Consider the following 25087-nt stretch of genomic DNA (forward strand, 5'->3'; position numbering starts at 1 on the left):
TTAATTATCATGGATATTTATAATGGTAGTTCTGTTTTATAGCTGATAAAGATCTTTTGATTTTATTGATTTTTATTATATGTTTGTGCCCTGCATGTGTGTGTTGCCCGAGGAGGTCAGAAAAGGGTGTCAGATCCCTTGGAACTGAAGTTCTAACCAGGTGTGAGCTGCTACATGAATGCTGGGATCTGAACTGGGTCCCCTCCATGTAGTGGTAACTTTTGATAAAGTGAGACAGGTTACAAAGACCAAACATTCTTTTACGGTATTTTAAATATTTATTTAAGTTTAAAAATAATCTTCATGGCACCAATGATTTTATGCTAACTACATACTGCATATGTAGAAAAAAAGTACATTGCTTTGAAGGAAAATGTAACGTAAGAGATTTTGGCACACGAAAGGTTAACAACTATCTATTGTTAAATGAAACTAAGAATTCACATTTGTAGGTGGTTTACCCTCTACTGCTTACAGGCGCAGCCCGCTGCTCAGGAGGCATCAGCCTCTGACTGACTGTGCATGCAAGTCTGCTTTTCTACAGTGAGATCAACTAATTCTGAAAGGAAATAAGAGACACAGCAAAACCAGACTCAAAACCAGAACGTTTTTAATGATGGGAAAATACTGAAAAGACACTAGTCACCAGTAACGGGGGTTTGTCGTTGAACTACTGAAAACTATTTGGGAACCAAATTGAAGGAGGCCTTTTCTGTCCTTATTTTCTGGGATAAGCCTTGGAAAAAAGAAGCTGAAGGTTCCGGGTCAGATGTTGGAAATGGCAAGGACCGCTGCACTGTTTGTTAGGACTCTAGACACAAGAAACACATCAGGCAATGGCAGGCTGCCTCCCTCTCTTGGCTACGAAGGGTCAGAGGCGAGGCTACCACTCACTGCATAGACGCTGTGTTCTACAAACTGAGGTAGGAGCACTACACTAGAAGGCAATCTGCTATGTTGCATAAGAATAGAAATTCCGGTTCACACCAGCCCTGTTTCCCAATGTTTGCATCTCTGGGGGGCTTTTTCATGTGAGTCCTGTGCTAAGTAAACCCTTGCTATGCAGGTGACGAGTGGCAGTGGCTCATTGCTTTGAAGTGATCTCTAGTGTTTACTAGGATCCCCTCAGTATGTTTTAGGTTTTACCTAAACTGTTGCTGGTATGGAAATGATCAGATAGGCCTGTGTCCATTCTTAAGAGTCACCGCTGTTCAGAGTGGCAGTACTTGATCTTGGTGTCAGATTTGACATCACTGCTGGCAAAGCCTCCATGGGGAAATGATTCCGGGCTTTACATGAGACAGAAATCAAAGGTGGCCCTCTTGTTAATGTGTGACAGTTGTATTGTGTAGGTCAGGGTCTGTGTCTTAATGGCTGTGGGCCAACTTCAGCATATTGAAATTTTAGGCTGTGTTGTTTTGTTTTGGGAAGTGGGAGGCCAGTGGTCTGAGACAGGTTCTCATGAATCCTCGGTTGGCCTTGAACTACTATGTAACTGAGGATGATCTTAAATTTCTGATCCTATCTCCACCTGGATGCTGGGACCACAGGTGTATGCCACCACACCTGGTTTTATATAGTGTTAATGATGAAATCAGGGCCTTATGAATGCTAGGCAAATACCCACTGAGCTACATTGTCAGCCCTACATCTTTTTAAAAATAATGTTTTCTTGGAACAAGCCATGTTCCTTTATGCATACATTGTCAGAGGTGTGCTAGGGTGTCAGAGTATGGTCCACAAACCAAAGTTTATTAAAAGAAGTTTGCTCACCTTTGTCTAGATAAGGATGGTATCTTCAAAATTACGTAAATGCTGTTGGTTTTTCTGTGGCTGCCATATTCAGAACACGGACATGGTTTTTACCATCCCAGGCAAAAACCAAAACAAAACAAAAACAAAAACCAAGAAGAGCTCAAATGTGCTACAGTCCAATTGTTCTACATTTGGGGCTGTTTAGCTCTGCTGTTGTCTGGGTCCCAGGAGTATGCCCCTTGATGGTCCTTTAAATAAGTCCTTGGGCCTCAGATGACTTAGCAACCTCTCCCTGAGACGAAAACAAGGTCTTGTGTGTGACTGTTTTTAAGTGTAAGGGCCTGGGGACTCCTGCTCACCTTTGTGGTCCAGTGCTGCAGTGAGTGACGCCCTCCAAGGATTCTCCTGGGCCTTATTTCCAGGAGCAGAGGCACTGACCCTATGGGTGGCATTTCTATGGTAAGTGTTGGTCTCTGCCATGGTCAAATTCTGTCTCTTGTAGGCATCACTTAGGGAGTCTGTTTAGAATGTCTCCTGGTCCCTTCCAAGGCTGCTGCTGGTTCTTGATGTTTCCTCAGATCTGTTTCTCTCTTGCATCTAAAGTTCATCAGGTCCTACTTTGTTAATCCGTAAAGTAAAAACAAAAAATGAGTAGATAAGAAAATAATATTTGCTGTTAAAATAGAGCTTGAAATAGTCCTTTTAGGAAGGGCACACTACAAAACAAGCACTGCTCTCTATGCCCACAGGCACTCAGGCAGTCGACTTAGCACAGGTCTCTGGTAACTACACGGCAGGACATTCCGGGACAGTCACTCTGCTGCCACTGACTTCGGTGACGCCCCAGAAGCACTAGAAGAGCCTTGAGGTTCTTCAGAAAGAAAGTCATCAATAAAACTCAGTGATGTCCACTAGGCTCTAGTCTAAGGGGACAGACTTACCCCACCCCTGCTGTTGCTGCTGCTGTAGCCGTGGTCCCTTCAGATGCCCACTGTGCTCAGGTTTAAGAAAACAAAAGGAAAAGAAAATCCAACTCAGGCCATCGTAAGAAGCAACTTTCTATTTAATTATTCTACACAGGTGTTTACTTTGTTAACCCTTCTGTCTGGCAAGTAAACCTCAACAATCCTGGCTGTCCACAGCCCTGGCCTGCCTTGCTGGGTCTCCCGGAACCCAGTGGCACCAGTGAGAAAGCTGTGGGGTACAGAGGACAACAGCTCTCTTAAGTCTTCACTAGTGTCCCATCTACCAGGTGACACTGCTGCAATAATCAGTGTAGTAAAATAAATTATTTTTATTTGGATACTTTCAAAATAAAACACATCTATGAAAAATTAAAATTTGAACCCAAAAGTTATCCTGCATATTGAAGCTTGAGAAACAGGGTTGCTGAGCCTTTCTTGAAAGAGCCTCTGGAGAAATTGAGTTTTGCCAGCTTCTTTACAGCATTAGCCTATGCCCCTTTCTTCTGGGAAACAACCCTCCTAGGCTGCAGTGGACTTTGAGTCATGAGAGGAGGACTTGGTGTGTGTGCCGATGGTTCCGCGATGGGTCCCATTGCTGGGAATGGGTAGCCGGGTTCCTTGGTCCACCTGGCTAGTTATTGGGAGGAGTCATGCCTTCTCAGGTGTCAATGAGCAGGCTCACCACTGAGCGGATTTTGCAGGCAAACCATCGCCTGAGGGGACAAAAGTATTGATAGTGGAATTGTTCAAACTCAGGGGTCTGGCGGATATCTCGGAAAAAGGCAATGTCAAGGTCAGACTCAGTGAGGATGATCAGGAGGAGGAGCAAAACAAAGAGGAGCCCCACGGTCACAAGGAGCAAACGGAGGACACTTAAAACAAACTTATTCACCTGTTCTTGCTCTGGCCCGCTGTGCCCCTGACACAGGGCCCTCAGCTCTCCTCCGAGGGCCTCCACCTCTGCCGCTGTTGGGGTGCTGGCCTCAGACTCCTTCTCCTCCTCAATGCTGCACGTAGCTCCGTTGATCTGCCGCGAAAGCAGCATCAGCTCCAAGCTGTGCTCGGCCACAGGTGTAGGTAACACGCTGTCTGCGGGGCTGTAGGCCTCATCTGCGATCACAGCTACTCGTTCATTGCTGTCTGCCCGGCTGCTTCTCACATGAGGCAAGAAGGTGTCCCCATGGGAAGAGGACCGCACTGGTGTGGAATGGGCACTGTCTCGTAGGGACTCCAGGCCTGGAAAGGTAGAAAGCACAGGAATAAGCTTTAACGTCCGGTGGCATCCATTCGGTTTGTGAGGTGCCTCTCTGATCCATGATACTGCAGCAGTAGCTGTCGACTCCATATTTAGACATCAAGAGCAGCACAAAAGAAGTACCCGATGGGCATTTTTAAATGTCTAAAATTATGTATTTACTGGCTGGTTGGTTTTTTTGAGGCAGGGTTTCTCTGTGTATTCCTGGCTGTCCTGGAACTCACTCTGTAGACCGACCAGGCTGGCCTTGAACTCACAGAAATCCGCCTGCCTCTGCCTGTTGAGTGTTGGGATTAAAGACGTGTGAGTGACATGGGCCGCCACCGCCTGGCTAAAAATTTCATTTGTATGTCTTTCAACAACTCCATAAGGTGATGGGGTGGGCAGTCACAGGACCTGTTCTGAGTCACATACTGGCTGTGGATGGAACCTCGAAGCCTGTGATTATAGTGTTGCTGATGGAATGCAGGGTGCATTCGTTCTGTGGCCTGCACCTGCCCTGAGTCTGAATCACCAAACAACCCCGTGACATGACTTGACATTAAGAGTACCTGTCCCTTGAGCCAGCACTCTTGATTTCTCTGAATTTCCCGAGCTCTCCCTCTGCCGGCACATGTGATGGGAATGCTCTCTGCATCACTGATGAAACAACCCTTAAAAGGCCCTGGCTGGAGCGTGATCCTGGCCTCTGCCCCACTTCCTTCCTGTGCCCTCAGCACAGCACATGACACCCTCTGAAAAGCCTGTCCCCTCTCAAGGACATCTCTGACAGCCAGATCTCCTGAGGTATGACCAGCTTGGTTGTCGAGGCCACTTCAGTGCAGATGCATTTTGGCTTGTGATTAATCCCTAAGCTGGCTGGGGGAGGAGAGGCAAGACGCTGACATCAGAGGACAGCAGTCAGAAGCCATGGTGTGCTACATTGTTGGCACTTCAGCAAGCAAGATATGGGTAGCTATCCATTTCAAGTAGAATGCCTGGCTACTACAGTTGGCTTGCCAAACACCTCAGTGTTCAGAAACCCTCGCCTGTAAGCTCATTCCATATCAGGCTGGTCTGAACAAGAAAATTCAGCCAACACTCCCTCCCTCCCTTCCAAACTTATCTTTTTTTGTGTGTGTTTTGCATATTAAGTGTTGTGTCTCATTCAAAATGTTATTGTATGCATTTAAATTATCCAGAAACATTACCATAAACTTAGCATTGATTATGGAATAACGTCCCACTTTAAACAATTTGTCCTTTTAAATGAAATACATACTTTTTTGTTTCTATTGTAAATCAGCATATAGAGTATTAGGTTCCATTATGGCATTTTCAAACAATCTGTTTTTGTAGCCCCTCCTCTCTCTTTTGCCCTACGCCCTGCTCCCACTGTCTGCACCCCCAACTGTGTCCCCCTTTGCACTTCCGAGGCACATTTGTTCTAGTTCCCCAAAACCGTTAATCTTTTTTCAGAGCTACCATCTCTGCTATCCTAGTCTGGCTTCAAACTCACTGTGTAGTCCAAGTTGACCTTGAACGTTCATCCTCCTGCCCCTACCGTCCAAATGCTGGGATACAGGCGTGTGCCACCATGCTTGGTCTATGCAGTGCTGGGGATTGAAAGCAGAGCCTTGTGCTACCCAAGCTATGACTCTGACCCTCAACACCCCCCCCCACCATGGTCCCCTTTCTGGTTTCACAACCTACACCCATACCCACATGTGTAAAGATTAAAAGCTAGAATCAGCCTAGGAGAAAATATGCAGTACTTTGGGTGACCTCCCTTAATAATTTCCAGATCTACCCATTTTCTGCAAGTTTCATGATTTCAAAAAATGCATCTTTTGCTGCTATAGGAGCGACCATTCACTCTGCCCTTCATCAGACCCATTAGTCTGGGTGGTGGGGGGTGCTGGGGTTGGTGCTGGGGAAGGGTGGGCTAAGTGGCACAGCAAGACAGTATAATTACCTTGGAGGTGCTCTAGCTGATGCCTCTGTCCAGAGGTGGCTCCCAGTGGGCCTGGGGGGACAGCTGTTAGGACCCTACCCTGAAGCCGGGGTCCCATCCTCAGGATGCGTATGCTTAGGGGTCGAAGGCAGTGGTTAGTGAACCGGAGCTGGACATGGACTCTGGTATGAATCTTAATGAGACTCTTTCCCATGGCAGTCCAGGAAGGCTTTCCTTCTTCAGGGGAAACAGCCAGCCAGCTAGGGACAAAGACTTCACCGGTTCCATGCCATGGCAGCCCCCTGTCTGTAGCAGTGCCTTCACCTGGGTAGGCTGCTGGCTCTGGGAGCCTCGGGTCAGGCTGAGCTGCAAGGAGGGAGAAGCTTGGAGAGGAGAGGCCATCCTTATCAGGGGACTGGGTTCAGTCAGAAGTGCTTACATCCATAAAAAGCAATGCTCGCCAGCCTGCAGCTTGTTCTCTGAGGCCCCTGTACGGCTCAGGCTCTCAGGGGTAAAGGGAAATGGACCAACTAAAATTGTCCCAGAAAACAGGCTATGAAGTCACACACAGGCCATCTGTGGTACAGTCAAGTCACAGGAACTGAGGTAGAGGTGGCTCTGGGACTGAGCTGTATCTGTCCACCCCTCAACACACACAGCTGATCTCCACATTCTGCCCCTCCCTAGACACTGGGTGAAGGACACCACTATTCCTGAGCATCCTCCTGGGCCCAGGCCTGTTAGTCTGGGCATCCTCCATAGTAAATTATAGGATGAAACAAGCCATAGTCTTTCTTTAAAAATGGTTTTACAAGACAGGGTTTCTCTGTCTGGATCCCTGGCTGTCCTGGAACTCACTCTGTAGACCTGGCTGGCCTCCAACTCACAGAAATTCACCTGCCTCCACCTCCCAAGTGCTGGGGTTAAAGGTGTGCCCCACCTCAACCTGATCTCATAGTCTGTTTTTAAAGTAGCCCCGTTTGTGGGGATTTTATGCTTCATTCGAACTGTGATGCCATGTTAATGGAATTTTGTAATTTCCCTCCTGTCTTTAGAGATAGCAAATACAGCTTTTCTAGAAAAGCCAGAGGGCTTCTGTGATGGTGTGCCCTCTAGAGAAGGCTGCCTTGGGAGGAATATGAACTAACTTCACACAGCCAAAAAGTACATTCCTTGGACTTCTGTTTGTGTCCTTTGATGGTCCTGGTCACATCCCAGTCAGCCGTATGTATTAGCAGATTCCGGCTCCAGGCTTGCAAAATGCCATGGGGAGGGGGACTTCTCTCCAAAGTGCTTTACACAGCTCACATTTATAATCCAAGCTGTTGGGAGGCAGAGACAGGAGGACTGTTGAAAGTCTGAGGCTAGCCTGGGCTACAGAGTAAAAGTTTGTCACAAACAAATGACAAAAAGTGTTTCATGTATGTTAGATTCCCTGCATTCACAGCAGGCAGGGGATGCGCCAGTCTGCAAATGAAGCAACTGCTTTGATGGTCGCTGCCTCTCCAGGCTTCTTCTAGGTGAGGTTCACGAATCACAATCTAAAGTCTAATACAAACCAGAGACCCCCTCTGAGGTACATTCTTACCTGAGAAGTTTGCTTTTGAGGTAAGGTCTTGCTATGTACTTCATCCTGGCCTTGAACTCAGGGTGATCCTCCTGCCTCAGCTTCCCGAATGCTGGCATTATGGGCATGCACTTTCACGATCCTCTTACCTTTACCTGATCACGTCAGGTTTCATGCTGGGGACTGAACATGCATTCCCACCCTTTGTGTAGAACCTTCTACCTACCTGCCATGGGCTCTTCCCCCAAGAGTCTGATGTTGTTTCTAAAGCAAATCTCTTTTCTTTCTGCAACAGGGTTTCTCTAACAGTCCTGGCTGAAATGAAACTCACTTTGTAGACCAGGCTGGCCTTGAACTCACAGAGATCATCTGTCTGTGCCTCTTGAGTGTTGGGATTAAAGGTGTATGCCACCAACACCCGGCTGCAGTTTCTTTTCAAGGTCCCTGGTGGTTTGGCAAAAATGCCCACTACAGTCTTGGGTATTTGAACACTTGGTTGGTGATGTTGAGGCTTAGGAGGTGTGGCCTGTTGGAGGAAGTGTGCCACGGGGGTGGGGTTTTGGCATTGATAGAAGCTTCACCCCACTTCCAGTTCTCTGCCCTGTGTTTGTTGAAGATGTGAGCGCTCGGCTTGCTGTCCCGGCCTTGTCTCCCTGCCATGCTGCACTCTTACCCTGATGGAACCATAAGGGCGAATAAGCTCATATGTGTTGTTTTGGTTGTGGCATTTTATCACAGCAACAGAAAGTAACTAGTCCAGGTCCGGAAGAAGAACGTGGCTGTGTTACAGTGTATAGACACCAGAGTCACCTCCAGGAGCCCAGACTCACCTTCCATGATGGAGATGTGAACAGCTCTTCTTCGTGTCCTGGGGACGCTGCTCAGCCTTGGGCCATGGGTTATGGAGGGACAGCTGCGGCTCGGAACCATCCCTGCTCTGAGATTGAATGGAAAGAGAACCACTTTACCAGGGCACAGACAGATGGGGTGTCTAGATATTAACAAATGCTCTAGACTTTTGGCCCCTGAGTCTCAAACATCCTGCTTTAGAATCCCTCACTTCTTTTCACTGGTTACACAGTCTTTCTGTTGTGTGGCCACAAGTGCCAGGGTTTTGAGGGACAGGACTGTCAGGGAATAGAGCCCTAGCATGAGACATGCTCCTGAAATGTGTCTGGAGACAGTACTGGCAGTTTCCTTAGTTTTCAATAGGCTGTGTCAAGGGCAGGTGTTGTCCCGTTCCCAGAAGTACAGGCTGGTGGGCAAATCCTAGCCCTCTTGGCCAGTCTTTGTATTGGGCTAGAGGAAGGCAGACTTTTTAGAAATGCAATTTATGAACACATGTGACATGGGTCATGAGGTTACATGAGATTTTCTGTAATGGAGTAATTTCAGGACAGCTAGGTGTCAATGCTTTGCCGCATTTTCATGTCTGTGGTCCATGTTAAGGCTGGGGAGGGTTGAGCAGAAGTGCTGAGTGAGGTGCCCCCTGCTGATGTGCTGTTGGCAGTGGCTCTCTCCCCTTGTGTTAAAGGTTGCATGCCCATCCCTGTGTCCTTCCCTCTTCGGCCTCTGTCTCCTCTCTTTTGGTATCTGTTTTGGCCAGAAGCTTCACAGAGCTCTGCTTGCTAGGTCTTTTGAGATTCTGGGATCCGATTTGGATTTGGTTCAGGAGTGCCGTCAGCCTACCTGTGTATTTCTGGTGGCTCCCGTTTGATCTTGGCACTTGACTCCATTACTTCCTTTGCAACCCGGCCGCTGTTAAATGATAAAATAGACAAGAAAGGAGACAGTGATCAGGACTAGGCTCCAAGATCTCAGGTGCTCTGGCATCTGCCTCATCATCCCCCAAGGCTTCAGTCACCACAGAAGGCTTTCTTGATGCTGATGCGACAAAGACTTCTAGCACACCATGATGGCTTAGCTTATCTCTTCATCGCTAGAGTCTCTGGGGTCCCTCTCCCCCCACTTTTTTGAGATAGTCTCTCTGTGTAGCCTTGGCTGTCCTGGAACTTGCTGTGTAGATCAGGCTGGCCTTGAACTCACAGATATCCTCCTGCCTCTGCCATTGCTGGAATTAAAGGCGTGTGCCACACATGCCCAACTGCATTCTTAATTAGGAAGAATTCCTCTGGTCTCGTGAATCACCAGGAAAAAGCCCCAAGCCCCTCAGGGAGGGGACACACAAAGAACAACTGTCATGGTTCTTGTTTTGCTACGGCTACTGTGGTGGCTAACTCCTAGATTTTGTTGCAGTTCGAATTGGTGAATGTGTGAAAGAGAGGTTCCCCAGTCACAAAATTAAAAAGCCCTAGCTCAGCTCATACTATACCCTCCCAAGAGGCTTTGAGCCGTTAGACATCCTAAGTTATGTTTTAACTTTAGATTACTGTGCTTAAGAGATCTAGAAAGCAATGCCTCTAACCTGTAAGCCCCACTTGCCCAGATAACTTGCTGGGATGCTGGGGGCTGTTCATGCATTTTGCTTCTCTAAGCAAGTTTGGTTGCCCCCAACGACACAGGATGCGCTTGATCACATGTAGGTGAGAGGTGCATAGGCAGGAAGTGTGTCAGGATGTATGCTCGCCCCTGATTGATCGCTGGTGGGTAGTGTGTAGCCTTCTGGGTTTTGCCTTTAGAAGCCCCTGAATGATGTAATTTGATACTGTACTCTGGGAATCATGGGTAAGAACCTGGCCAATGTCCATCATCCTGCCCAGTATTTAATAAAGCTTGCTTCAAATTTGGCTCAAAACTTGTGGGAGTGGTCTTGTTCTTTCCCAGTGGGATTAACACCATGAGGGAAGAAGAGACCAGCAGCTAGAGAAGAAAAGGGTAAAAGGCTCAGAAATTGGGAGAAACCCCAGGCTCTGCAGAGAGCTCTGATCTCTCTGTTCTTGAGGATAAGGCACATGGAGACTGTTCTCTAGAGAAGGGTCTGGAAAGAGATCTAGAATGGCTACTTACTGTCACTATTTACCTGTATCGGAACCGGCTCCCTTTAAAGAATAGATTGCTGCTGGACACGGTACGGACTTGACTTGACTTCTCCAGCCTATAGCAAAGCAGAGTTCATGGTGACACATGGCTCAAATCACCTGATGGGCCGACAGAAGATGGGCAGGCAGCTCCCTGCAAAGGCTATGCGAACTTTCATTTTAGGTGCAAGAAAAAGCCCTCGGTGGTCTGCACTGGATGCTGCCCACCAGCAGGAACCAGTGTTTATTTCCAGGACACAGATCAAAAACAGAAGCACAGGGCAGCAGCTGCTTCCTTTTGTGTGAGAGAGAATGGGGATGCTTCGGAATCCCCAGGGCAACAGGAGCTTAGTGGGAGCCAGCCCCACCCCATCCTGGGCTGCTCCTAAGCCCCACCAGCAAGAGTTTGTCTCTCGAATTTGCTTCTCTCTAGGTTCATGTAGCTGAGTGAAGCTAGGCATTGTCCTCACAGGTGCAGGGGAGATGGTATCCAAACCTCCAGCACCCGCCCGCCCCCCAGTCTCCTTGGCTGTCTCAATAGCAGGGAGATTCAAGCTTGCTAAAGTGTCTCCCTCGTGCCCCACTGGGAAGGAAGCCTAATCAGGGTAGAATGCACCCTGTCTATTCAGTTCACCCTGGTGCTACTATCAAGTGCACAGTGAGTATCCAGGACTGAGAACGTCTTCCCAAGACACAGCTCTGGGGCTGTGGCCCTGGCAACTGCAGGAGATCAGTTCTATTGGCTGGAGTTCGCTCATTATCTCTGCAGAGAGCAGTCCTGATTTCCCCAAACTCCTTCAGGAGGGCATTTGGTGATAGTAAGGGTCGCAACTGGAGTCTATAACACCGGCATTGTTACAATACACTGTTTCTTTGACACAGGGTCCCCTGTAGCCCAGGCTATCTTGCATCTCACTTTGTAGCTGAGGATAACTTTTAGCTGATCCTTATGCCCCCAGCTCCTGAGAGTTGGGATAGCAGGCATTTGTTACCATGTCCTGCTGATGCAATGCAGAGTCCTGAACCTCATACCACATGCTTACAAGGCAAGCACTCCAACAAATGAACTAAATCCCCAGCCCAGAACATCTATTAAAACACAGGTCATATGTTTGTTTTTAAACAAGATCAAGGGGTTTGGTGAATTGTTTCCTTGGCATCACCTCAGCATCTCTGGTCCATATCTTTGTGAACTGATGCTTTTGCCACCACTTTCTTAATCAGAGAAAAGTAGATACAGAAGCCTCCCAGACTCCTCCAAACTCTCTGGCAAGCAAAGTTATCTCTAGCCCAAGCCTAGCTTCTCAGGAGCAAGCCAAGTGGCCACCATCTTCAGCTCTTCAGCTAGGCTACCCACCAGGAGGGGACCCCAGCATCTCCCCAAGGCTGAGGTCTGAGGTCAGGATGCTGCTGTGGCTGTGCAGGGTCTTTCATGGAACTTCTGTCTTCTAGGCCTTCCTAGGCACCACAGAGGCAGTGATTCAAGTCAATATACCCACTGGGTTTTCCCAGCTTGGGCTCTACCACCGCCACAACACAAGAATTACTCTGCTGGTTTCCTGCTTCTCATGATTGGCCTACCTCTCCTCTGAAGGTAGCCTAGTGGCCCCACCCTTGATAAAGACAGTCCCTATCACGTGTTCCACTCACTTGTAGAAGGCTTGATTCTCAATCCCACATTTCCAGAGGTGCTTACAGGCTTCTGGAGTTGGAGCGAAATATGTGAGAATAATTTTCTTTTCCTGTAAAAAATTCCATAGAGAAACAGTTGAGGTGTGTGGAAAAGGCCAGGATCCTATGTCCTGTGCTGCTGGGACCCTTGAGAAGCTGGCTAGTTAGAAGAGGGGTTCACATTGATGACCACCTCACACCTGGCAAACCTGACAGAGCCCTTGGTGAGAAGCAGAGAGTCCCTGGGCATTCTCTGGGAAAGAGAACCTCATTTGACTGCTTCCTTGAGGTAGGCCTCTTGAGTGGATCTTTGGGTACCCATCTCCAGGCCTTCCCACCCCTGTATACCCTGATCTTTGCTTTAGCCAAGGAGGCAGATCATATCCCCCCCCCTCCATTGTCCAGACTCCTTACTCTTGGCTCCAGCAAAGAGGGACTGTCACAGTGCCCTCCCTGAAGAGAAGGAAGCCAGCACTCACCTCTTTCTGACTTACATATAAATAGAAAGTCTTTCCTTCAAATTTCAGCTTGGTCACCTCATTCCTAGAAGCACAAAGAGAGGAACTGTCACCTGACTGAGGGCTGCTTGTCCACAGCTAAGTAAGTCGTAGATGCACAGCCCACCCGACTGGAAGAGGCTCCAGGCACAGACACAATCTTAGCCAAAATTAGAACTGAAAACAAGACAGTAGCGCAGTGGCCTCAGAGAACAGTCATTGGGACAGTTCAACCCACAGTTTTCCAGTCAACCACACTGTAATCAGGGTGATAGGAGGGTTTCGGGCTCATCAACAGTGGCTGGAAAAGGGAAACATTTGCATGGGAAGTGAGTGCAGGAGAGTGGGGTCATTTCCGGATTTGACTCATAGTACGGGTGCATTATCTGATGGGACTGTCGAATATAAGATGCCACAAGTAGCTGATGAGGCCAAAGTTGAAGATAACAGCAAATAATGAAATACAATGCATCCGGGTTCTGAGGGAGCCGAGTCTTTCAGGTGACGGTGCCACTGGATGGAAAATGCAGTTTAATGCAGACAAATGTCAAACAATCTCAAGGAAGGGTGGGGCAACATACCAAGAAGAGAACAGATTACATGGAACAGTCATGCAGCGTACTGACCAGGAAAGGGGCTTAGGGGTTATTGTAGAAAAATCCTTGAAGCCACCAGCCCAGTGAATGGCTGCAGTAAAAGAGGCAAACAGGATACTGGGGTACGTCACCCGTGGGACAGACACAAATCAGAAGTGACATGGTTACTGTACATGGCACAGCCTACACCTCACCTCCACAAACTGCTCTCAGCCTTGGTTACATTTACAGAGTGGGAGAACTACCTGAGACTTATTTGGATGTCCCTGAGAGCCACAAGACTAGGCCTCCCTACTGACCACTCCGTGTGCCCAACCCAGGGACTGATATCCCGTTGCAGTTTTTGTTTTGCTGCCTGAGACCCCTAAGGAGGTGACGCACATCTGCCATCAGCAGTCTACTTCCTGTCACCTCTAGGGCAATTTCCTCAGGATTCTGGGAAGTAGTAAAAATGCAGAAATAACCAGATACCTGGTTTATGACTATACCACACGGGTGCAGAGGGATATGACTTGTTTGCACTGAAAAGTCATGGCTGCATCAGAGCGAAGCTTACAACTTCCCACTACAGATTTGAGCTAGTACAAGCCTCTTTCTATCACCTCTCTCGTTTGGCCAACCCACCATCAATCTTATACTCAGGTAGAATTCAATGAGCATATAGCCTCTAACAAGTATGGTAAAGAAAGAGTTTTGCTTTCTTCTTCTTCTTTTTTTTTTTTTTTTTTTTTTTTTGAGACAGGGTTTCATTGTGTAGCCCTGGCTGTCCTGGAACTCTGTGTAGACCAGGCTGGCCTTGACATGTAGGTGATTCTCCTGCCTCTGATTCCTGAGAACTGAGATTACAGGTGTGTGTCATCACATCTGGCCTATGAGGTTTTGTTTTTTTTTTTTCCTTTTGAATGTGAGGCTGGGTTTACATCTATGATTCTGAAGTTGGGACAGGAGGAGACTTTCTGGGGAGAGAGGTACATGTGAGAATGAAAAGTGGGGAGGCGGGGATCACTCAGGGACTTCGAGTGTCTAAGGATGACCTTGTTTCTAGATATGAGACGACCGCTCTGGTGGGGAAACCCTTTCAAGGAACACCACATAGCTCAGAGACTTAGGCAGCCAAGGACCCACACAAGGGCGACTGTGGCCCAATCCTGTTCCCAGCCTTTTCTGAGAAGCACTATGTTGGCTAGGAGACGTTAAATCCTCACATCGTCACACAGAAAGTACAGTGAAGGGAGCCGACTTGGGGGAGCCTAGGACTCCATAATACCAACTGCTTTGTGAGTGGGAGAGCGCCACTGTCTGAGTAGTTTCCTGAGGGTCCGTTAATCACACTGCCATCCTCCACAGGAGCTCTCTGGGCTAGGAAGGTGTCTGGGGTCTGCATCACTTGAGTAGGGTAGTGCAGGAAGAGATGACTACAGCATCCTGAGAAGAAAACTCATGAGAAAACAACTCTACTCAGACAATACTCTTGAAGAGAAGGTAAAGGATGCATTAGAAGGACCAGGTTTCCCTAACCAAACCCTCTTGGACCAAGGGAAGCCGTGTATCCAACCTCTTTGTCAGAAGAACTAGCTCATGTAGACACGGCAGGGAGAGGCCCAATACAGAACTGAAATCACTGGGGCTCAAACTGTGCTCTCTTTTACGTCCACCCTAGCTTTGGATTTTTAGATTTGTGTGTTTAATATGGAGTTCCTGTATAAGTTAGGGAGCCAGAAAGGGCCTATGATAGAGGGGAGGGAAGGAGGCCTTGGGGTGGCTAGTAGACCATGTATGATATGAAAGTGTGTCTGGGGGAGCTCTAGAAGTTAGGGTGAGAATGGGGGAGGGAGTAGAGAGGGAAGAGGGGATACAGTAGGTTAACTAAAACTAAGCATGTATGGAAAAGACCTTATGGAACACCACCACTTTGTAAAGGAATTTTAAAATATACCTTTTTTGTTAAAAGAGTTTGAACAGAGGTATCTTGTATGGGTGGATAATTCTTTCCCCAAAGACACAGGCTATTAAATGAAAATCTTAGTGCCAGTGTGGGATAGATTAGATTAGGGAAGCTTCCAGAAGCATCAAAACAACAAAGGCTATTATTATTATTATTATTATTACTGCCATTGCTCTTGGTTGTCCTCAATAATCATATGGTAAGACCCTATTGCTCAAGATACAGCACACTTTGGTTGCAGGACAGAATTCAAGTTGGAATTGACCCAGAAACTTCCTTCTGGGTAGCTTTGGTAGTGCCAAAGGGGGGAAGAGAGTTACTAATGGACTTAGGCAGTGATGATGGACCCTGCAGCTGTAATACTAGCCTGCCAGGCAGGATGTGCCCACTGGTGCCCAACAGCGGCATGACTGTTAGGACAAAGCCAACTGCCTTCTGATTGGAGTTGAGGCCTGTTCTATAGAAATGCATGCCTGGTGCTGTAAACCCAGTCAACAGCCCATGGCGGATGAGGTCACAGGCTCTGCTGCTGCTGTTTTGCTGGACAAACATGCTGTCAGACTTTTCTGAATATTTATGTTTGTACCCTTAGGTCGGTGTTCAGTCTTGGTCTGTGGAGCTGCTTTCTGCAGTGAGCAGTGGTTACTGCAGAGACTCATGACTGGTCAGATGCAGAGACTAAGGGACTGTGAGTGCTCAGCTTTCAGTGCTCATCTGTGTCCACCCTGCAAGGCTCAGGGTACATAATGGAAGAGGTGGGGAGTACGTAAGAGCCAGAGGACGGGGAGGAGTGCTGTGAAGCCATGCACTCCTGTATGCACAGCACAAGACCTGCACAAGAGCAAACTGGCCAGTACATTCAGCACAAACGGGGGAGGGGCACGTGAGGATCCGACACTAGCTGAGGACCTCTGGCCACCGATGGCTTCTGTGTGTGTGTGTGTGTGTGTGTGTGTGTGTGTGGCCATTTTTCTTTGGGGAGGTGTGGCTACTGGGTAGGCTGCACGTGCAGGCAGCACTAGTTGGACTCTGGGCTATATTTAGGATGGGGGAGGGAGGCTGCTGGTGAGATGGTTCAATGAGAAATGATGCCGATCCTGATGACCTGAGTTCAATTCCAGGGCCCACGTTGGGGAAGGAGAGACAGACTCTGAAAAACTGTCCTTGGACCATCACATGTGTGCTATGGCATATGTGCCCACTACATACAAAATAAATAAATGAAATAAAAAATCCATTAGCCGGGCAGTGATGGTACATGCCTTTATCCCCTGTACTTAGGAGGCAGAGGCAGGCAGATCTGAGTTGGAGGCCAGCCTGGTTTACATAGTAAGTTCAAGGGCATCCAGGGCTATGTAGATAGATGCTGTCTCAAAACAAAACAAAATGAAACACAACAAACAAAAAACCCCAAAAAACAGAAAAAAAACCAAAACCAAAAAAGGACAGGAAGGGGGAAGAGATGTGGGTGTTGGTCTTAGGGAGTGGTGGGAGAGGTTGGGGTTTATATTATCAAGATTTCAAGGTACATTGTATGTATGTACAAAACTGCAAAATTGTCAAAGAATAAAAATATTTAAGATTTATTTATTTATTATGTGTACAGTATTCTGTCTGCATGCATGGCTGCAGGCCAAACAAGGGCATCAGATCTCATTATAGACTGTTGTGAGCAGCCATGTGGGTGCTGGGTTTTGAACCCAGGTCCTTTGGAAGAGCAACCAGTGCTCTTAACCGCTGAGCCATCTCTCCAGCCCCGAATAAAAAAACTTTTAAGAAAAAATTACAGGCTCTCAATTATCAGAGTATTTTGGTGAGACTGACAGATGTGTGTAAGGATGGGGCAGCAAATATGTCCTAAGATAGCCAAATGCCAATCACGGAAGCCCAAACAAAACAAGGAGGGGAAGCAATGTAGCTGTAACCAAGGCAGTGGCTCCTCATGCTGGATGAGTCAGGGGAGAGGGTAGGGGAAAGGTGAGGATGTGACTCTCGAGGCTGAGGACACTCAGCCCTAAAGATGGAGACGCATCTGAACTCTTGTAGACTAAGTGCCCACAGAGGGCTATTGAGGAGGGTGTTTTGTGTATCATAGGTGACATTTGTTCCAGGGTAATTGTCTATGAACCTCTTCCTTGTTAGGGGAGTGAGGACTTTGGGTCATCTATTGAGATGTTCCTAAATGACCTTAACTATGCTGGCAGTGGCCCTCAGCAGGTGATGAACCCAAAAACTTAGTTCACTTGGGAACTTCCCTTATGTTGGGTACAGTTGCAGGCTTCCCTAGATATCAACCCCAATACCCTTTCTGTTGGCTCTCAGGGACACTCTTTTGAAAGAACAGGATCCCTAGGAAGAGATCACTACCTTGGTCAGTTACCATTCTCAACTCAAGGCTTTGGAGAAGGCTGCAAACCGTTAACTGCCCATCACAGACAAAGGACATGGGTACCATAGCTCCTCCCCAGTTAGTGATGCATAATGAACCTGTTTTGGAGATGAAGACAGATACTCACCACTTAATAAAGTGGACCCTCTTGTTTCCTTGAAGAACAACGAACCCGAAAGGAGTGAAGGCCAGAAACGCAGCATTTCCTGACACATCCTGCAATAGAGAAAGACTTCTCACCAGGGCATAGAGATGTAGGTATAGAGCAGAAAGGGTAGAAACACATTGTTCTAATTCTAGGGTGGTAGCAAAAAACTTTAATCCCAGCACTCAGGAGGTGGAGGCAGGAATATCAGAGGTTCAAGGTCACCTTTATCTATATAGTGAGTTCAAGATCAGGCTAGGCCGCATGAGAATTTTTTCTCAACAATCACATTCAGACACCCAGGCTATTCATAGGAGAAGAAGGGCAACTTTTAGTAGACCTCAGTGGAATGTGCAGGGCACTTAAGAGCACAAGACCATGGTTTGAGTTCCAGCCTTGTTATTTGCCAGATGAGCCTCAGAGTTCTGTATCTGGACAACGGACTCGGTGATGACACCAGTCTCAGCAGGCCAAAGACGATGTTAAGACTTTGTGTATTGCTGGTGGGATTTAAAATGGTATGGTCACTTTGGGAAATAGTTGGGTAGTTTTCTCGAACGGTTAAATATAGAGTTACCTCATAACCCAACAATTCCCCTTTTAGGTATATGCCCAAGAGAACTGGAACATGTCTGTAGGTGTATGAATGTTAATAGTGTAGCTATTTATAGTAGCCAAACAATGTGAGCAATCCAATCCAGCTTGAAGAGTAAAATGTTCACTTGATAGGTAAAAAAGCAAGTGGTAGATGGTGGTACACTGGAATGTTATTCAGCAGTAGAGAGGAAGGAGGGACCCATATACACAACAGGACTGAACCTTCAAACACCACGTCAATCGAAAGCAGCCAGTCATAAAAAAAATCATGCTGAATGGTTCTATTTACACATAGTGTTTACAACAGGTAAACCCACGAACAGAAAGTGCATCGGTTGCCAAGGGCTGGAGGGAAAGGGAAGTGGGGTACTGACCAAGAGGGGACATGAAGTTTCCTTTGGGCAGGGGAAGGGGTCATAAAAATACTCTAAAATTAGATGGTGGTGGTAACTGTGAATATACTAAAAACCCCTGGACTGCATCCCCTACCCCCCACCCCCATTCCCAAGACGGGGTTTTTCTGTAGTGTTAGACGTTGTCTTGGAACTCACTCTGTAGACCAAGCTGGCCTCGAACTCACAGAGATCTGCCTGTCTCTGCCTCCCAAGTGCTGGGATTAAAGGTGTGCGCTACCACCGCCTGGCTTGGACTGCACACTTAAAAGGGTAATTTTATGATAGGTGAAAAGTGTATGTGTGTGTGTGTGTGTGTGTGTCTGTGTGTCTGTGTGTGTATGTGTGTATTGCTAACTGTTACTAATCAGGTCTGTAATCCTAGCTACTCCCAAGGCTGAGGCTGGAAAATCCTAAATTAAAGGTCTGCTTAGCTTACAGAGTTAAGTTCAAGGTCAGTCTGGGTAACTTAGTAAATTAGAAAAGAGGGTTGGGATGTGACTCAGTAGTAGAATACTTGCCTATGTGTGCAAACCCCTAGGCCCAATCCTGACTACTGCTGAAACAAGACAAAACAACAATCTGCCAACAGAGGCAGGTTACCATTCTTGGTACCTGTAATCAATGGAGTTGATGCCTCAGGGAGGGTGAGAAGCAGCAACTGGCTGGGTGGGACTGCAGGTCACCATCTATCAGCACCAGGCTTGGGATTTTGCATGGGGCTGGGTGCCCTCAAGTGGAGGAGTTCCAGGGGGAAGAGGCTGACTAAGGGGGGGGACACCTCAGTTTCCTTTGGACCACAAGGCATTGACTTGCTCTCAGGATACACGAGTGATGATGGAGATGGCTAGAAAGCTTGGGGGGGGGGGTTCTGGTTTCTCTCACCTTGGGAGCTCGCCACACTGGAAGAGATACTTAGCTTGACTAGCATTTGAGACAATGGATCCTCTGCAGGGCCAGTGAGACTGGCCTCAGGGAGAAATGAATTTGCCTTAAAGCTGCCTCATGGAGTTGGGTTTGCAAGTATGAGCACCTGGGCCCAGGTATAAACTGTTTTCCAGACCTTTTGACTAATATGTGACCATCCTTTCCTCAGGACTGGGGACATCCAGACACTTGACTGTAATCATGGTGTCATTTAACCCATGGGTATAGAGAGTGGCTTTTAAAAGAAGACACAAGCCTGGTTCCTTCTGCAGTCATATCCCTATTACCAGTGCTTGGCGACACAAATACCAGGCATGGCACACAGACATGGTTCCTGCCAGAAGGTCTAATTTGGCTAACTCGGCATAAACATGGGTCAAGGCAAATGGCATTTGTGGGGAGAATGCCTGAAGGAGGTGGCCAATCTCAGTAGAGTGTGGGCATTGGGAAGCTTTCTGCCCCTGTGCAGGGTGGGCCCAAGGACAAGAGATGCAAGGGTAGAAACCTAATTGTGTTTGCAGTGGTATAGGATAGGTTTAGCAGATACAGTGTAAGACAGTGACGTGGGTCAGAGGGGACATAAGGCTATGATGGAGGAAATACATGTTTACAGGGATGAGAGAAGGCATGGATAGGCAGAGGTAGGAAGGGTGTCTCATAAAGCCTTCTGAGACACAGAGAAGGGCCTAGAAGGAAGGGCAGCTAGAGGGACAGGAGGGTCAGTCCTAGATTGGGTTGAGGGCATGTAACAGAGGAGCAGTGAGGGAATGAGGGTGGCTGAGGCCTCTGCTACCTCCACCCTTGCCAGTGTGTCAGCAATTGACAGAAAGGTACCTGCGGCACAGGCCTGTTAGGTCCAGGTCTAGTTGCACTGCATGGCTGTAGCCAAGTCCTTTGATTTCTCCACATCTTAGCTAGAGCTTTTACCTCAGAAGTTCTGCGTATCAATATAAGCATAGTTTCTAAGGCTGTTGAACTTCAGGCAAAACCCTAACATTTGACTTTCTCTTGCTGACAGTTTAAGATTTTCTAGTCAGACCAAAAAGGAAGTCTTGGAGCCTATCCTGGCACTCACTCTGTAGACTAGGCTGGCCTCGAACTCACAGAGATCTGCCTGCCTCTGCCTCCCGAGTGCTGGGATTAAAGGCGTGCGCCACCACCGCCCTGCCCAGGTAACACTTTGCATGGCGGAGAAAGGAATGAAGACAAGGAGAGAAGTGCCTGGTTATTTCCCCACAGTCTTCCACCTCTGCCTGTCCCTTCCCATCGCAGGGAATCAGGGCCCACAGGACCAAGCCTTTCCTGCATCTAGGAGGAGAGGAAATGGATCCTGACATCTTTACAGTTCGTAGGCCACTCTGCATCTCCTGACAGAAAGACGTAGTTCTTTTCTGCCGCCGTGGGATAAGAAAGCTTACACGCCTTCACTCTTTTGGAAAAGAATTTTCAATCTTGGTTTAGGACCCTGGATCTGTTTCTCGTTTGCTCTGGACCTGATTTCACACCGCAGCTGCTCCACTTGTGAAAGCGGGACAGTGACATAGACCTAGAAGAACACGGCCAGCTCGTTTCAGAGGCAGTCCTGCTGTCTTAGTGCTGTGGCATGGCCAACAGTCCTGCTGTCTTAGTGCTGTGGCATGGCCAACAGTCCTGCTGTCTTAGTGCTGTGGCATGGCCAACAGTCCTGCTGTCTTAGTGCTGTGGCATGGCCAACAGTCCTGCTGTCTTAGTGCTGTGGCATGGCCAACAGTGCTCTTGGAGAGGAGACAAACTTTTGTTCATTTCCTCTGCTCCAGACAGGGCCTCATGTGGTCCAGGCTTGTCCTGAATCCATGTGTAGCTGAGGGTGGCCTTGACCTTCTGCTCCTTTGCCTCCGCTGAGGAGTGCTAGGATCACAGCCTATTATCTCTCTCTCTCTCTCTCTCTCTCTCTCTCTCTATCTACTTTTAGAGGCTGTCTTGCCATCTTCCTGCTTCTGGCCCCCAGAGTAGCTGGGATTATAGGCATCATCACCCATGCCTGGGTTTACATTAATTTTTATATGATTATTTCAGAAATCACTTAAGTATGGGAACGGATGGTGAGCCGTGCTTAGCTTTTTTTTTTTTTTTTTTTGGTTTTATGAGACAGGGTTTCTCTGTATTGTTTTGGAGGCTGTCGGTCCAGCCTGGCCTCGAACTCACAGAGATCCGCCTGCCTCTGCCTCCCGAGTGCTGGGATTAAAGGCGTGTGCCACCACCACCTGGCCGTGCTTAGCTCTCAACATTAATCTCTGTAGAAGGAAGCCTGCAGGCAGGGGTTGCAAAAGCATAGCCTTGAGACCAGACAAGGCTGGCTTCCAGTCTCGGTGCTGTCCTCACTGGGAGCTTTGGGCACGTTAGTAAGAACCTCCTTGGCAGCTCCCAATCCCTCTTACTCTCTTCTAAATATGCACTCAAAGGTTTGGTGTCTCCGTTTCAATGTGAGGGTGAGATAGGCTCTTGGCAGATAATCTGAGTACCTGACACATGTGGGCTCTCAGGAAGTGGCACCAACAGGCCTGGGAATAAAAAGGCTGGGCATCCACGATGGAGCTACGCCCTCCCCTAATGCCTTAGCAGGGCAGCCCCATCAGAACCCACAGAACTGGGTTTTGAAAGACCCAGGGCAAACAACCGGCCCCAGGGATAGTTTGAATGGAACAAGATGGTGACTCCTGAGTTTGGAGAGGAGCCAGAGAATAGATACCATCCCAGGCCCTTCTCTTTCCCAGCAGCTCTAGTCTTGGGCTTCTGGGGATCCTGCCAGGACCTGGGTGGTGCAGGGTGTAGCACAGTAGAAGATGACTCTGTGCAAATTTGGGGCTTGGGTGCTCTGGCTCCCCAGCCAGGGTCTGTAGGAGTCCCTCCTTCTGGTCCTAGGACCAGACGAGGACACTCTGGCAGAAGGAAACCACCAACATGCACAGGACCAACTTCTTAATCAGTCCAGGAGACGAGAGCTGAGCCGGAGCACTCTGCTCTCATTTAATTATCAAAATGATTCCTCTTCTGTCCTCCCTGGGGCTGCATGCCCCAGATTCCCTGGGCCCAGTAATTGCCTCCCTGTTAATAGAAATCATCAGTATTTATTACCCTGAGTGTGCCAGCTTCTTCCAGTGCTCCTTGTAGCAACATTAAGGAGAGTGTTTGGTAGCACATCACTCAAGTGAGGCTACTTAATGGTAAGAGTGAAGACTCCTGAATTGCTCTCTGCCTCGGAGGACTGAGGAAACACGGCCAAGGCCGAATAAGAGGATCTGAGGGTCATGTGTGGAGTCTGCAGCAGGGCCCTGACATGACCCAGATGAGCAGGAGGTCTGGGAATGTGGGATAAAAGTCCAGTGAGGTAGCTGCCCTTCCCCTTTCCACAGAATCTCTCAGGGGTCTCTCTTATTATATAGCTGCAATGGAAATGATCCAAGTTCAAATTTTTGCTCTGCCTCCCAGGTCCTTGTGAACTGTGACTTTATACTACAGTAACTTTCTTTTTTGGTTTTTCGAGACAGGATTTCTCTGTGTAGCCTTGGCTGTCCTGGAGCTCACCCTGTAGACCAGGCTGGCCTTGAACTCAGAGATGTGCCTGCCTCTGTCTCCTGAGTGCTGGGATTAAAGTTGTGTGCCATCAGCGCCTAGCTGCATCAGCTTTCTTATCTATAAAGTAGGGAGACTAGCACCCACCCTAAGGCTGGCTGAAGAGTCAGTGAAAAATAACATGAAAGGACCCAGTAGCTCCAAACGGGAAGTGGACTACACTCAGTCTCTCCTCCCTCAGTTCCAGGAGGAGGGCCACACACACAGAACAGAGGCTGGTTTCTTCTTGCAGCCTCTTCAACCTCTGGGTGCCCATGATGGACAGACTTGTCAAAGTCAAGGCTGAGTCAGGAGTCCAAGGTCCTGCTGTGCACATGGATTTAGGATGGACACCAGTTTGGCTTTCAGACAACAGCTTCTGTGGGCAATAACAAAAATCCTATCCACGTTATGCCAGCTGTCAAGCTCAGGGACACTGCCTGCCTATCTCTGTATGCTGTGACTAACCCTAACCCTCTCATGTGGGCCTTAAGGGGACTGGAGTTTAACACTGAGGTGATCTGGCACCTAATGACCTCTCTCTCTCTCTCTCTCTCTCTCTCTCTCTCTCTCTCTCTCTCTCTCTCTCTCTCTCTCTCTCTTTCTCTGTGTGTATGAACTTCAGGACTTTTTTATGTAATAGGGAAGGCTGCACTTCTGTGGCACCTATGTTTTCTTGAGGTCTTAGAATGACTTACCAGCTCAGGAATAAGTTCCTACACACCTATTGCTTTCTTACTCATAGATTTGAAGAGCGGGGATCAGAAGCTAGCAAGGTCCCAATAGTTGATGAGGATTGGAGCTTAAAGCCAGATGTCCCCAAACACTTCTCTCCTATGAGGTCCCCTCCTGCCTGCTAGAGTGTCTAAGCAATTGACAGAATTGCTAAATGATTTTTTTTTCTCCAGACAGTGTCTCACTGTGTAGCCCTGACTGCCCTGGAACTCACTATGGAAACCAGACTGGCTTCACACTCACCAAGACTCACCTGCTTCTTCCTCCTGAGTGCTGGGATTAGAGGGGAGCCACAAGCTTGGCGAAGTGTGTGTGAGAACCAGGCTGGTCTCAAACTACTGATCCTCCTGCCTCTGCATCTTCAGCAAATCCTTCCAGTAAGCACCATCACGAGCAACCTAAACCACTTTTGTTACTCACAGGACACATTTAGGAAGCCTTGCTAATTCTTTGTTTTTTCTCCCTGAGACAAGATTTCTCTGTGTAGAGTCCTGGAACTGGCTCTGTAGACCAGGCTGGTGTTGAACTCAAAGATCTGCCTGCCTCTGCCTCCCGAGTGCTGGGATTAAAGGCGTGCACCACCACCACCTGGCACTAATTCTTATATCACCTATAAAGTTTGCCTAAGTGTGTAGATATGCTCCATGTCTGCTGAGAACAGGCCTGTCAGGCAGTAAGTTACACAGTGGACAGGGAATTAGGTGGAGGGAGGAGATTGTGTTCCAGAATGTCCTCTAGGATTTTATTACTTCATAGGCAAAATGAAATCACCTCACCAGGGCTTTTCCCCTGTGCCCCTTAGTTTTCATTGCTTGCTATACACTGGATTATATCCCCTCCCTACAAATTCAGATGTTGAAGTTTTAGTTCCAAGTACTGGGAATGGGATCTTCTTTGGAGATAGGGTCTTTATAGAAATTAAAATTAAGTTGAGGCTGTGAGATAGTGCCCAACTCCAGTTTAACTGGCATCCTTATACAATGGGGGAGATTTAGACACGGACACAGCAGAGGGGAGTTGATGGGAAGACCCAAGATGAAGGTGGTGGTCATCGAGCTGAAACGGGCCCTCAGAAGGCACCAACCCCATCAGCACCAAAGCACAGAGGCAACACATCTGCATGGTTTAAGCCACCCAGTTTGGAACGCT

General features: G+C 48.0%; 1 protein-coding gene across 8 annotated transcripts in view; it reads right to left on the reverse strand.

The window, feature by feature from the left end:
* Positions 1 to 593: 593 nt before the first annotated feature.
* The window catches only part of Frmd5 (FERM domain containing 5), a 275096-nt gene continuing 250602 nt past the window's right edge, over positions 594 to 25087 (reverse strand). For 3 of the 8 annotated variants that reach the window (XM_005068525.4, XM_040746162.1, XM_013112414.3), the window contains 7 exons: positions 17679 to 17767; positions 12604 to 12667; positions 12104 to 12195; positions 10456 to 10530; positions 9165 to 9233; positions 8306 to 8412; positions 594 to 3956 (listed from right to left, as the gene is read on the reverse strand). In XM_005068525.4, coding sequence (XP_005068582.1) covers positions 3379 to 3956; positions 8306 to 8412; positions 9165 to 9233; positions 10456 to 10530; positions 12104 to 12195; positions 12604 to 12667; positions 17679 to 17767 — 1074 coding nt within the window. In that variant the 3' untranslated portion in view covers positions 594 to 3378. The remainder of the gene's footprint in view (positions 3957 to 8305; positions 8413 to 9164; positions 9234 to 10455; positions 10531 to 12103; positions 12196 to 12603; positions 12668 to 17678; positions 17768 to 25087) is intronic. The other 5 variants (XM_021226284.2, XM_021226282.2, XM_021226283.2 and 2 more) reach the window with 4 other exon arrangements.

Source organism: Mesocricetus auratus, unplaced genomic scaffold (assembly GCF_017639785.1).
Source record: "Mesocricetus auratus isolate SY011 unplaced genomic scaffold, BCM_Maur_2.0 Super-Scaffold_100004, whole genome shotgun sequence".
NCBI classification, from domain to species: Eukaryota; Metazoa; Chordata; class Mammalia; order Rodentia; family Cricetidae; genus Mesocricetus; species Mesocricetus auratus.